The following is a 14,607-nucleotide window of genomic DNA, read 5'->3' as shown; positions in this document are numbered from 1 at the left end:
AAATATTATAATCTGTGGTAAATAATGGGAGGAATTTTACTCTACAAACAGCATCCCATTAGATCGACTTTTTACCAGGCAGTCCCTGATGCCATCTAGTGTCCTTCAGAAAAACATCAGGATCACTTAAAGCAGCTCAAGCAAAGGGGCTAAAGCTGCAAACCTGTATAGTTTGTGCTTGGAAGCTGTTTTGTGTAATGACATTTCAAATTCTGAAACTCTTTTGAGAGAGCACAATGACAAAGCACAGACACAGGTCAGTACATTTGTAGGCAGGGATGGTGTTACTGAGTGGGAATAAGGATGTACATTACCAGGGAAAACAAAATTGCAAAGAAGTAATGCAAGAGGTAAATGGGGAAAGCTTTTAAGATTTTTCTTTCCTCCACTTTTTCCTTGATACTTGACTTGCACAGCAGTGCAAAATTTAACAGCCACAGACGTGGGCAGAGGAAGGATTTCTTTCCAGATTTATACAATGGCTTGGGGAGGAAAGGGACCTTAAAATCATCTAATTGAAACCCCTCTGCCATTGGAAAGGATGCTACCCACTAGACCAGGCTGCTCAAAGCCCCATCCAACCTGGCCTTGAACATTTCCAGGGATGGAGCATCCACAGCTTCTCTGGACAACCTGTGCCAGTGTCTCAGTACCCTCCTAGAAAAGAACTATTTCTAACTACTAACCTAAACCTGCCCTCTGACAGTTTTAATCCTCTGATCATCTTTGTGGCCTCCTCTGTATTTGCTCCAAGAGATCTAACAAGAGGTCCTTGTTTTGGGGGCTCCAGAGCTGGATGCAGCATGCCAGGAGGGGTTTCACCAGAACAGAGGTGTAGAATCACCTCCCTCGACCTGCTGGCCATTGCTGCAGCCCAGGACACAACTGCCTTTTGTTAACACAGCCCACCAGAAAATCTGCCTGTGAGTCTTTTCCAGTTTGCCAAATCCATGACTCTGCCAAGGCTGTTAATACTGCCTGCTGGTGCTGCCCACTGGCAGCTGCTCCTAATCCACTGCCACCCACTTCTTACCTACACCTCAGTGCACAGAAAAGACAGAGTGACAGCTGCCAGCTGCCACCAGCCTGGCCCAGAAGAGGACTTACAGCTCCCATGACCTGCTCTCAGCAGTGTCCTTCTGTAGTCTCAATTATCCCTCAGTAATTCCTGTGCTACTGAAAGGAAAGCAAGAGAAGTGGGGGTTCAGCTGTGCATGGCCACAGCGGGAGACAGAAGGAAAAGTGAGAAGCCACCTCTTTTTTTTTACTGCTTTTGCCTCTTTCCAGTCATTATACCTGATCACCACTGTGGTTCTCTCACCCCATCTCCAAGAATATTCCATGATCCTTCCTGACTAGCCTAAAGATATAGGAAATAGCTCCCTGGTACAATACAACACACACTCAATGGGAAGCAGTGGCAAGGATTGGTTTTGGAGAGCACATGACACCTGTCAGCACCCTGCTGGTCCTGCCACCTCTGTAACATTACCCATGACACTCTCCTAAGGCTCATCACCTCCTTCTGACACTTTAATGTGTACACCTGTACATCCAACTGTTCTTACCTTCTCCTCCCTCACACTGCCATGTGCAGGGCTGTGCTGTGGCAGGTGTCACCACAGTTGTCTTGCACAAGGAGAAATCCCAGCAAATGGAACAGCTGACACGCTTAAAGCCTTTTATTTCTTACTGTCTTGCAGCTCATTTACCAGAGCAATGTACTCAAAGCAAAAGGAAAAACTCTTTCTGTGACTGTAGCACTACAAAGGCCATATAAGATGTCATTGTTCTGTATGTTTCCTTAGAGTGTGCATGTATATATGTGTATATATATATATATATATATATATATATATATATATATATATATAGTATAACCTTTGAGCAAAGGGGAAGAGCAAGCCAAAGAAATCCTGTCTCTTTTTCCAGTAATACTTCACATCCTGATTTTCTTCCTCAGCCTCTGAAGAACCTGGCACATATGTTCTCTTTCTAATGGCACTCCTACAGCCTACCTCTGCCACCCATGAAACCTCCAGATCCATAACAAACTTATTCACAGATCATGTTATGTTATTTATTTCCCACTAGGTGCTAAAAATGGGAACAAAATCCTCATTTTACACTTGCTTTTAGAGGCTGGGATAGCACACAGCTCTGTCCCAGCCACAGCTGGTTTGACTGCTGATCTTACCAGCACAGCTTTGGATTTCTCATCATAGCTGGTTACAGTGATGAGGATGCCCAGAACCAGACTCACTCTGGGCTCTTTACTGGAAACATTTCAATAACACAGAAATCCCTACTGGGTGTGTCTATCAGATTCAAGAAGCGATAAGCCAGAGGCCATATTTACTTACAGGAATCCTGGGGTGTGGGGTGAAGAAGGCTGGCTGGAACAGAAACCAGAGTATTAAAACCAGGATAGCCTATTTTCCTTAAAATGCAATAGTTTACATATACTGCTGTCATTACAGATTGCACATTCCATACATTCCATAAATAGGTTTATAAAAGAGCAACCCATTGTAACATCTGGCTGTTTGGAAAGAAGCCCACAAACATCTTAAATCTCCCAGAATATTTGAAATATAAACTCGACTATCCTGTGTGTCCTACCATGATGAAAAAACAATCAATCTTTAGACTTTATAGCAATTTTACTGCTAGCAAAATCTCCAGCTCACTTTTCCATTTAGAGCCATCTTCTGTATTATTAAATTTCCTGATACCATGAATCAGCTTGGTGTGTTCTCCCTCTGCTTTGTACCATGCACATGAAATCTCAATGGGAATACATAGCCACTCTGAAGGAATAGCCACAAAAAGAAATGATAAAGTTTTGTAGAAAGAGACAGTATCTTTCCTCAAAGCTGAGAAAAATACTGAAGGAAAAAATAGACCTTGATGACATGCAGACTTGTCAAAAGCATTACCTACTTTTAACAGCTGAAACAGTGCCCTGGTTCCAGCCTAGATCAGTGGGAGGCAGCATGGCCAAAACATTATGTTGTTCAATACCACCTTATGCCACTGCCAGGGGGGGAGGAAAGGGCTTCTTTCTCTCACTTTGGAGAAGGGAAGGACATTCCTTTCTGCTGGAGTGAGCAAGGCAGATGGAGAAGTGGGACAAGGCTGGTCCTGACCAGAGGAAGTGTTCTGGGTGGCATGGCTGCAGTCAGGGCAAGCTCCACATTCCCTCTTTTGTCCACTTTTGTTATTAATATTGTTTGTTTTGCTATTGTTTGTTTTCTTATTGTTGTTTCCATAAATTGTTCTTATCCCAACCCTCAATCTTTGCCCTTTGTGCCTCCAGTTCTCCTCTCTTGGCACATGTGGGTGGAAGAGGGGAGAAGTGGAAGTGAGTGACCAGAGGGTGGTTTTGGGATCTTGGGAGATCAGGGGTGCTAAACTGGGGACTACCATTCCTGAACCATGACAAATGGAAATATATTCTCTCTACAAACACAGCAAGCTTGAGCAGTGGCACACATTTCCATGTCCAGCCACGTTGTATTTGTGAGCTGCCTTTTCTGCCTTTACCAACACAGATTCATCTTTGCTGTTGTGACTGGGTCATTCCTGTCTGATACATGTGGAATCTTTCTACTCAAAGCACCATGAAGTGCTCTGGCATAGACTGAGGCCCAGCTAATGGCAGAGAATAAACTGAACCACCTTCTCCATTATGGGGATTTTGGAAGGAATTTTGAATGAGTTAGAGACGGGACCTCTGAGTTTTTAGACGACGCGATTTATTTTTATCTTCTACACAGGCAGGAAGGGTGAGCTTGGCTCACATCTTCACAGAATGGTTCAGAAGGTCACAAGACCTCTAGTTACAGGACCTTTTAAAGCTTTATTGACGAATAAAACACTGCCAACAAGGATATTTATGTTTTTGACCCAATCCTTAAATATTTTGTCTTATGGACTCATGTTACAGTGTAAGCTTTCTTAGCCAATCACGTTATGACACACAAACCTACAGCACTGTATTCTAAACTTCTTGCTTACCTTTGTAACTACTTTTATTTTTTCTATATCTTAAATTCTAAACTTTCCTCTTCTTAAAATCTCTGCTTTAAACTATAAATCCACATTCTCGCTTCTATCACCTACGTTTGGAAGCCTTTCCCAATGTCTCAGATCAAATCCAATGTTTAACTCTAAGCTTTGGCTTACAGCCCCAGAGTTCTGAGAATTCCCTGCATTTCATATTCCAACACTCCATTACTGTGTCAAGGTCTTTAGGCACTCGATTTTCACCAACCTTGATTCAAATTTTCTGAATAATCTGTGAATGAGGCAGCTGTGTCCAGCTGTGGTGAGCAGAGCTGATGAGAAGATGTCTTGGAGGATCTGTGACTGGCATAAATCCTCTAGTTGAAATGATGGTGCTCATTCCAAGCTGCTTACTCAGGTTTTCTTAGAGGGAACTCAGAGGTTTGTGTATTTACATTCAGTGGGTGCTGATTTAATCACCAGTGAACTTCACTGTAATTACATTCAGGCTTCCCAAAGTAACTTTGCGTCTTCATTTTGAAAGCAATACATTTATGTATTCTTGGTCTGTTTTTGCAAAGAGGCAGAGGAACCTCACCAAAAAAATAAAAAGACCAAATAAAGTTTGATATTGCTTCTCTGAAACAAAAGGAGATAATCTCAGAGTAAATAAGTCCCAAAGTTTCTGCAAAGAAGTAAGAAACTTGAAAATTGCTGCTGAGGAATTTATGTGGAGGAATGACACCTTGAATATTTTTACAGCACCAAACACAATCCTACTTACTGTTCCAGGTAAGCCTGGGGGTCCAGGGGAACCTGTGTCACCCTGGAGAGCGGAAAAAAATGTAACTAATTACATAAAAAGACTCTTAAATAAAACTCAACATTATCATTTAGAAGTTGCAGCAATACCAGATGAGATATAACCCACCCCCCCAGCTCAGTGACACTTCTGGACTGAATTTTTGCTGTCCTTGCTTTGTTGCATGCAGGATTCTCAGTCTGTTGTCTTCATGCCTCTATGATTTTATCATCAACCTGACTTCACAAGTTGATGAATTTCTAAAGTTGCCCCATCCAATTTAGAATATGGAGTTTAATTTGCTTTGTAAATTAAAGTTGACCAAAGTCTTGATTGAACAACAGGTTTTAGCTAAACTTCTTTCATTGATAAAAAAAGATAAATCTGTTTTTCATCAAATATTTAAGTTGCTAAATCCAGTTTTCCCCTAATTTGAGTTAAAATTATGCTCTTGCTGGAGGATCTCCTGAGCCCTGGCACTGACCTTCCTGTGGGCTGTGCTCCACAAACATCAGTCCCCTGACACTTGAAAGCCAAGAACTACCAACAACACTTGTTAACCTCACAGGTAAAGGAGGTTTAGGTGCCTTATTGATGTCAGTGGAGCATCCATGAAAGAATTCCCACCTCCACAGGTGGTGAAAGTCACTGATAAACTGAGGACTGATGGAAGAACCCACATCCTGAATGCCACTGCCTCTGTAATGGGGGCAGTTTTTCCACTATACTCCCACAAGCATCTGCAAAAGTCAGTGTTTCTTCATCACCCTCATGTTCACAAGGGTTGAATGTAAATTTTGGTGGACATTACCTTTGTCTACTTCTCTCACTTTCACTAAAATTAATGGTGTTGTGATGGCAGAAGCCCAAATTGTTCCTTAAGCTATAATTCCATCTGCCACAGACAGATATAGAAAACTTTTTAGATTTTAGTTCTAGGCTCATTTATATCACCCAATTATAAAACTGAAAAAAAGGAGAAAATTTTAACAAAATAAAATTTAAATAAGTTTTCCTTGAATTAATGAAATTTCGCTTTATTTAATCAGATTTAATTGCTCAATAACTTATTGTCTCCATCCCACACATAGGTATTTCTGATGCTTCTCTGTAAAGTTCAGCTAAAAGTCTTCCAAATTTTCTAGTCTTCCTCAGCCTCCTCTATCTCCTTGTCTCTGCCCCTTTGTCTGTTTTCCTCTCTTGTCTAAGGAATATCATGGTCATTTAATGACTTACTTTTTCTCCTCTTTCACCTTTCATTGCTGGGAGACCATCTCTTCCTTTTTCTCCCTAAAAAGTAGGAAAAGGAAAGCAAGAAACAGGCACATTTTGATTTTAATGCAACAGCCTGACTAAAACATTTTACACTCTCAGTTATGTCTTCCAATATGTAGAGCAAGCAATTAAAAATGTAACACTTGGAAGATGGCTTCAAAAATCCACTATATTTTCAAAACCAATGAATATCAATTGACTTCACAGAAAGGAAAGCAGCAATCCTAAAATAACTTGCTTGTAGAAGATCCTACTGCCTGATGCAGTTATAAAAAGCAGAGGTTTTTTTCCAATTGGAAAAGAGAGGCAGCAGTTATGACCCAGAGTGAATATTCATATTACTGCTTTTGGTTTGGGTTGGAAGGTACCTTAAAGACCATTTATTTACCATGAATATAGTCTGTATCCTGTGCTCAACAAGGCATAAAATGGATCTATCTGCAGGGCAAAACCTCAGTTGATTTCAGATCCTTCTTTATCACATTCAAGCATGTCATCAGTTTTCAGGACTACAGACCTCAATGATGTGGCTAAATTTACTGTCAGGCCCTTGACCCAAATATTTCTTGGCACGAAGAGATCTCCAGAGTTCCAAAGCTACCCAGAGGAAGCAGTAGACACCAGGACTTGAGTAGAAGTTAAGCCATCAGAAAATAATTCAGCCATCTGAAGCATTCACCAGGGCTCAGTGACAAGGTGGATTAGTAATTTTTGTGGTGTTATGAAGAATTTTACATGTCCTTAAATCAGGCAAGTAATTCTGAAAGTGAGTTCTAAAGTACAATCTGACCTCTAGAGCCCTAATCTTTTCCACTGCCTCACAAGCAGCATGGCACAACTCTTCCCATTTGGGATAGATAGTGTTCATTAGCACCTCTGTGTAAATTTGGAACAGTCACTAGGCAGGGAATGCCTTTTTGGGTACTTGGTAACCTTGCTGCTTGCCAATCAGCTGCTCACCCCAGCCATCACACCAAGGGACAACATCATCTAGGGACACTCAAGATATCTTAAGTCCTCCTGATGCTAAATGGCCAAGAGAAGATCAATTTGTGGCTCCAAGTCACTCACCTGGTCTCCTTTTTCTCCTCTCGGTCCAGGTAAGCCCCTAGGACCAGGAAAACCTGCTTCACCCTGAAAATAAGACAAAGTGTGTGAAATCTGAATGCTGTTAAGACAAACCCTGCCTGAGTTTTTTCATGAGACCGATTATAGATGCAGTTTGCTGAGAGAGAATAAAATTAGTTTGATTATCAAATAATTTCTTAGTTTTTTTAAACATTTACCTAAAGCAGCAAGTAAGACTTCTCTCTGGTTTTTGCCTGTTAACTGATGCCACAAAATTTAGGATGTATTTCCTTCATGCTGCTCTGTCGCAGGACCAAGCAAGCAAATGGAAGCAGAAAAAGAAATACAATCTGACTTTTATTTTCATCATAATGATCTGGTATAGTCTGGAAATGCAAAAACTGCAGTGTATTCACCTGAACAGTACAGATGTCACCTGAAGAACAGATCTAGAATTATCTATTGCACGTTTGGATTTACTTCTGTTTGAACATTACCTTTGAGTTTCTGCTTTATAATACTTGTTATTGGAGTAACTATGATCTCTGTGCCATGTGGTTTCTCCTAAATATATCAAGTACTCTCAAATTTAGCTCCCAGTTGACCCAGTTTGTAATCTGAAAATAACCATGTGGTTTCCTATTTATAATTGTTTTCTATCTGAATTTATAGTGCAATATCACAAAGTAGATCAGTCATGGACAAGACCCAAATTCACTAAGTCTTAAACAAATACTGAACTAAGAAAAGGCAAGCCTTGCTCTAAAGAGATTATCTTAAGTATAGGGAGAACAAGAGATTATTATGGTAGAGGTACAATGGTCTGTTGACAAAATCAGGTGAGGAGCAAGATACTGTAGTAACTGAGGATGACTATGAACATCCAGGCGATGCTGAGAGAATTTGAAAGTGGCATTTGGTGGCAGATGGAATGGTGCTTTCTCAGAGCCACTGGGGGATCCTGGAATCATAGAACGGTTTGAGTTGGAAGGGAACCTAAAGATCTTCTAGTTCCAGTCCCATGCCATGGGCAAGGACACCTTCAACCAGATTGCTCCAATCTGGCCTTGGACACTTCCAGGAATGGAAATGACAATGAGATCCCAGCAATTCCAGAGATTCAGAGAGTAATCAGAGCATCTAACATTGAAGGAGACAGAGGAGAATTTAGAGGGAAAATAAAAACACGGTGTAAATTTGGCTTCCGAAAAGGTCCTAAAGCAAAATATCATTGAGTTTGTATGAGTTCAAGGACAGAAAGATAATACAAAGCAACCAATGTGGATTTGTTAAAAACTAATTGTATCAAATCCATCCAGTTCCCTCTTTAGACATGAAAACTAAGCAGAAAAGAAGAAAGTTTTCTGATGTATCTTGACTTTACTAAAATATCTGGCACAGGTCAACATGATATTCTGATCTGTAACCACATAAATTTAGCGTAGAATGGTATCTGGAGGGTGGTGTACAACTGATGAAGAAACAGCATTCATATATCTGCTATTAGCAACATACTGTCAAAATTCAGAGGATAAATAAAGTGAAGTTCTCCAGGGACAGCACTGTTCAACTTACAACAGGAAAGAGAACATTTATGAAATATGTGGAGAACACCACATTGTGGAGAGAGGAACAAGTGCCTTGGAAAGTGGTCTTAACATTCAAAACAGCCCTGTGTGGGGAGATGATTCAGACCAAGAGACAGTGCTCTGGTTGGGGTCTGGCCCCTTGCTGCACTTGGACCAAGCCTGCCTGGAATCTTTAAGCCTGGTAGCTACAGTGAAATGACATCAAGGAAGGGCACAGAAACCACTCCTCCCTTGGAGCCTGATGAAAACTTTCCTGAGGAATTATTTGCTCATGCTGTGGTGATTTCCCCTTGCCTGGCACACCAGATAAGGATACTTTCTGGGAACTGAGTGATACCTATCAGGCAGATTGTAAGGTCTTTTGGAATTGCAGTAGTACAGTCCAGACTCACAGGGTGGAGTAACTGTTATTAACTTAATGAGTGCCTTATCCCAATAAGCCTCAATTTGTGCCTTGTACTTGTAGCCTTATTCCATCAATCATAGAAATATTAAGGTTGGAAAAGACCTCTAAAATCAACCACAAGTCTCACCCATACAACTGTTGCACCTTCAACCACAGATGCAAGTGATATGCACAGATCTTGTCATTGGCAAATGGATTTGTTATCTCATGCAGCCACTTGCTCTTGTTTTGACAGGTCAGGTTTGCTGGTAAGACTGTTTTTCTGCTCACCTGCTCACCAGGCTGGCCACGGCTCCCTGGTTCACCCTGGAAAAACAAAAGCAAATCTGTAACATTGTAAAGACTTGACCCTTTGGTAAGAACACTTCCTCATTAGGAAAATGTGGTCCCTACTGGTCCATGTTGTACTGCCTACATCCCTTTTGAAATTGCCTTTTTGATGGCTTGGGAACAGCCTGCAGGGAGCCAATGCAAGGTCCAGGTTAGATCTGCCTGCACACCTAGGCTTGAGAGAGGAGCATCAAACAAGGGTTGATATTTTGGAACACCATGAAAGTCAGTGAAGCCCATCTGCTCATCCCTTCATGTCTCCAACTTCAGAGGCATCTTCTTCTCCTGACTTCAATATAAGAACTTCCAAAATCACACCTTGGTTGACTCAGTGGATACTCAGCAGACTACGAAGTACAATCCCTTACCTTAGGGCCAGCTTTTCCAGGAAAGCCTTCCTCACCCTTTTCCCCTCGTTCTCCCTGCAGGGAACACAAGAGGTCAATACACAAACTCCTCTGGTGTTTGTGCAGCAGTTTGGCAGTCAATGGTTGTAGCAGGCACAGGGCCTGCTAAAGCTCTGTGGAGGAGAGGCCTAGAGAGAGGAAGTACCAAGTCATGGTAAAAAGGCCAGAATCCCCTCTCTTCTGCCTTTCGGACCCCAGTTTATCTCTCTGTGACCCCATAGGTCACTTCTCCTTAACCCCTGCTATTGGACAATTTCTGATCCCCTCTAGCCCTATATCATGGGCTGCTTTAGCCCATTCTGGTGAGAAGAGCCGTCCTGGAACCCTTCACAGGCCCCCTGATAAAACCATTGCTGTGGAACGCCAGGATGACTCTTCTCCTCCCTGGCATCTGCCTTCCAGCCTGCAAGGAGCCTTAGCAAGCAAAGAGCTGAAATCACAAAAGAGCTGATAAATCACTAAAGAGCTGATATCCCTTAAGCTTGCTAAAGTTGCCTGCAGCTAAGAGCAGCTTGGGTACTCGGACAGTCTGGCCCCCAAGGACTGAGCAATCTGGCCCGTGCTGCCAGCTCGGGGAAAACCAGCCCAGCAGGAAGCCAGAATAAATGGTGAGGAATATTTTAACTCAGTTCCTCAGAATCACCTGGAGGGTGTAAATGGAGCCATATGAGAATATGCTTCCTGAAATGTTTTTCCATTCTAGGGCCATTTGCAATCACATCTGCAGCACCCTACTGGAGAATTTCTGGAAAAACACAATCACTGTTACATTAAAGATGTCCATAGTGAATTATCTGGGAAAAAACACCTCCACTCAGTTTCTTCAAATTGCATGTGGTTAGAAAATGTTTTAAAAAAACATAAAATTTTGGGACTGGAGCCTTGGTCATTGGATCCATTGTGTAAATACTTTAAAATGATCTTCCAATGTGGGTGGCATCAGCATGGACAGCAGAGGCTGCAGTGGTTGAAATGTGGCTACACAGCTGGAAAGTGCAGTAAGGGCTACACAGATGTGTGGATAAAATCCAAACTTTGCTTAACATCAGAAATACATTATGGACTGCAAATTCCTCCCCTTTATTCATCAATAAATGGGAGCTGGGGACTCTGCTAGACCTGAGATCAAGTATCAGAAGCAAGAAAACTTCTGTCAATGCAATCCAAGTCAATAGATGGTAAAGAATTGTTTTCTTTAATATAATAATCTTTAATATAATCATCATCCCCAAAACCTGGTTTGGCCTTTGTAGTCAAAACATGGTACATTTCTTTGTCCCTTATTTGCAGGGGGATGAGAAGTCAAGTGTCTCCTGTCACTACATGTACTATCTCCCTTTTCCCAACGCATAGAGAATGGAGGAGACAACTCCCCAAGCCATAATTTGGAAAAGATTTCAAATGGGGCATAAGAAGTAGGAAATAATAAAGAACCAACTTTCTGCCCCACAGACCTAGAGAAGGCTCAGGAGGATGGCATCTCTTCTTTCCAGCCCTTCAGGGAGGAAAGAAAGGAACACCTTTGGAGCCTACTACATTTCTTTGTTCTTCTTCTTTGTGCCTTGGGTTTATGCCTTGGCTTGCCAGAGTCACTGGATTCACTGACTGACTGTTTGCAATGCCCAGCTGTGTTTTCCCTGCCTCCTTTGCTTGCTCACCCCAATGATCTACCCAGGAAAGGAGCTTAATCCCAGTGCCTGTGGTGTCACTTGCCTTTTGCCCTGGAAGCCCAGGAAGCCCACTGAGTCCATCTTTGCCAGGCAGCCCCTAAACCAGAGGAAAACATAAGCTATAAGTGCCAATTCCTTAAATTGTTACCAGCAAACTCAGCATAAATATGCTCAGCTCACCTCTCCTGCCACCCACATAAGTTTAAGAGAAGAAAAACTCCCTGATGCATTTTGGTTTGATTATTTTTTCCTATTTTGTCTTAAAAGACACAAAAATCCTCACACTGTATATATTTGCTCTGTCTTTTCTTCCAGTATCCCAGTTTCAGTGAACGACCACTGGATGTCAGCATTGTTACAGAGAAACTCCAGTATGGACCTTTTATGTACTGAGGATCTTTACATTTTTTATTTACCTTACTTACACCTTAGCTTACCTTACTTACATCTTAGCTTATTCTCTATAAGTCCCTATTACCTGTAGCTATATATATATTTTATTTTTTACATCTGTTTCTCCTTTTAAATCTTGGTAATTTCTTATACAGTAGATAGACACCTAAAATTGAATTCTATAGCACATAGTAGCAGAGTGGTTCAGCAAGATAAGAATTAAAATTACTTCTTGTCATGCATTTAAAATGGCAAAAAAAAAAAAAGTCTTCCCTTTTCCAAGTGTCAATCAAACCACACATACTGCAGACTGTAGGTGGCAATTCTGTACTAAGTATTTAATTATTCAGTTTTTATGACTTAAGAACAACAGAAATTGCTACACTCTGCTAATTCTGAGGTTTTAATCATGAGTAATTTGGCAAGATTCAGGAAATTCCAGTTTTGAAGAAACAACATTGTGCCAAATGCAAAAGGAATTTTGAAAGGGAAAATATCATGATCCAATTACATAGGAATAGTGGGGCTGCACCTGGTAAAATTATTTTTCACAAAAGGTATCTGAGAATAATTTCTGGATTAAAAGTGACAGTATTGGAGCCCATGTTAAAACCTTGTGTGCAAAAAAGATGTGAGAAATAAAGCAGACTTCAGAATTAAATTATCTGAAGTAATTAAGAACTTTGAGGTGAAAACAGTTCCTCAACACTTACAGCTGGTCCAGGCGGTCCAGTTTTACCAGAAACTCCAATCTCTCCTGGCAGTCCCTGAGAAATGAAATCAGGAGAAAAAATAAATCAGTATTTCTGTTCTCTGCAGGAATCTCACTGGAGATTGCTGCTTTCGCTTCAAGAATGTTTTTCCCTTCCACTGCAGTCAGGTCACTGCTGTGGGGAGCCCTGGAGACCCTGAATTATCCCCAGGAAGCATCAATGTGGTTCCAAGGCTCAGCAGGGAGAAGCTGTGCTCTAGGACCAGCTGTAGCTTTGCAGTAGAGAAAATATAGGAGAAAACCCACATTGCCAGAGGCCTTAACTCTGCTCCCTCTGAAATCCATGACCTAAAACTTTCTCCAGCTGTTTTTTCTTCTCCTTGATATAAAACAAAACCCCCCAGGGTTTCTTACCGGTGGCCCAGGTGGTCCCGGGGGTCCAGCAGTGCCTGGGGGCCCTGGAGGTCCCTGCAAGAGAGAAAACAAAACAAATTTATCAAATTTGCTGGTAGTAGCTGAAAGCCTCAGGTCCTCCCTGTGTAATGGGGGCCCTATAGGAAACAGGCAAAAGCACTGAGCTTTGTTTGCTTAACTTCTACCCAAAAAGTGCAAGATGCCAAAGCAAGGGACCATGAACACAGGTTGAACATTTTCTTCTGCTTAAGCCACGGCTGCCATTGCTACAAGGAGAGCTCCATCCTCCACTCCAGTACAAGAGAAGGAGGAGTGGAAGGCCATCAGGGGTAACCCACAACACAAAGCTTGACCAGTGGGATTCCCTGGAGCATCCAAAGTTAACCTTGATTCATGCTGTTTCAAAGTGAATAATTTACCTCTGCAAAAAAGAAAAAAAAAATTGCTGAAAGCAACTAATGAATTAAGAGGCTTGTGGTTTGAGCTTGCTTTTTTTGGAAGGGTAGGGTTAAAAATATGAGTCCAAGAGTAATGCTGCAATGACTCAAATGTCTTAAAATTTGCCACCATTTTGTTTCCTGACATCAACCTGGTAGGTAGTAAGATTCTCACAGTCTCATAGTTTGATGAACACACTCAGTTGGAAATATCTTAAGTGCATCTCTCAATAGCCACCTTGTTTAAAGAGGGATCTATTTTTATGCATCAAGCAAATTGTTAAATTTGGCTTCCTATGAGAGATTTGTTTCCAGCCTTGACAAATCTTAGTATGTTGCTTGAGATACAAAGGTGTTTGTTACTGCCAGCTTCCCCTGTAGACAAGACAGGATTTCTCCTATGCTCAGAATGAAATGTGTTCATGCATTTTTTGGATCAGGACCTGAGCAAACGGTGAGAAATGGATATGTGACCGAGCTGAACTTTTACCTGGATGCTTCTTTCTGTCTTTCTAACATGACAGTCTTACTACTTTTCAGTTTCCAGCATAAGGGGAGTTCTGGTGTGATTCTACTTAAAAAGCAACAAACCATCCCACCGAAAACCTCTGTAAGGATTTGAAACTGAGCAACTGATACAAGACAGAAATTGGCCAGACAGCATTTTCCCTGTCATCGTTCAATATTAAGGTATTACAAATCATAGATCAATATTAGCACTTATTTTTAATGGAAAATGGAGATGACGAGAAGAAAATTATGTAAAAAAGTGAGGAGAAGGATCTATTTGAGGCATGGTTTGGCAGAGATGGCAGATAAGTGATCTTACAAAATGCATTCACAAACTTCAGCCAGGAGCTAAGACAGTCTCTCACCAATAGATGGGGCAAAGAGACCAGAAAAGGAAACTGTAGCTGCACTTGCCTCATTGCAACTCGGAACAGACATGGAGTTCTGTCATCAACACTCCCACTTGTAGAGTGCCTCAAATGTGAACGAAGCAAAACATCCCCAAAAAGATGCACCTTCAGACTGATGCTGATGATTTAATTCCTGGGGAGCCCTGCAGTTGGATCCTGCAGTTAAAGATTCTACA

The 14,607-nt window shown here is 41.5% G+C and overlaps 1 protein-coding gene across 1 annotated transcript in view; it reads right to left on the bottom strand.

Annotated features, from left to right (window-relative positions):
- The window catches only part of COL22A1 (collagen type XXII alpha 1 chain), a gene marked incomplete at both ends in the record, with an annotated part of 216,583 nt that overhangs the window by 69,071 nt on the left and 132,905 nt on the right, over nucleotides 1-14,607 (bottom strand). The window contains 9 exons of the mRNA XM_084212415.1: nucleotides 2,364-2,396; nucleotides 4,793-4,834; nucleotides 6,047-6,100; nucleotides 7,157-7,219; nucleotides 9,419-9,454; nucleotides 9,847-9,900; nucleotides 11,599-11,652; nucleotides 12,662-12,715; nucleotides 13,075-13,128. Coding sequence (XP_084068541.1) covers nucleotides 2,364-2,396; nucleotides 4,793-4,834; nucleotides 6,047-6,100; nucleotides 7,157-7,219; nucleotides 9,419-9,454; nucleotides 9,847-9,900; nucleotides 11,599-11,652; nucleotides 12,662-12,715; nucleotides 13,075-13,128 — 444 coding nt within the window. The remainder of the gene's footprint in view (nucleotides 1-2,363; nucleotides 2,397-4,792; nucleotides 4,835-6,046; nucleotides 6,101-7,156; nucleotides 7,220-9,418; nucleotides 9,455-9,846; nucleotides 9,901-11,598; nucleotides 11,653-12,661; nucleotides 12,716-13,074; nucleotides 13,129-14,607) is intronic.

The sequence above is a fragment of the Fringilla coelebs genome (assembly GCF_963513975.1).
Source record: "Fringilla coelebs genome assembly, chromosome: 1".
In the NCBI taxonomy this organism is placed as follows: Eukaryota; Metazoa; Chordata; class Aves; order Passeriformes; family Fringillidae; genus Fringilla; species Fringilla coelebs.
The sequence above is the reverse complement of the archived record's forward strand: the minus strand, read 5'-3'. Positions and strand labels throughout refer to the sequence as shown.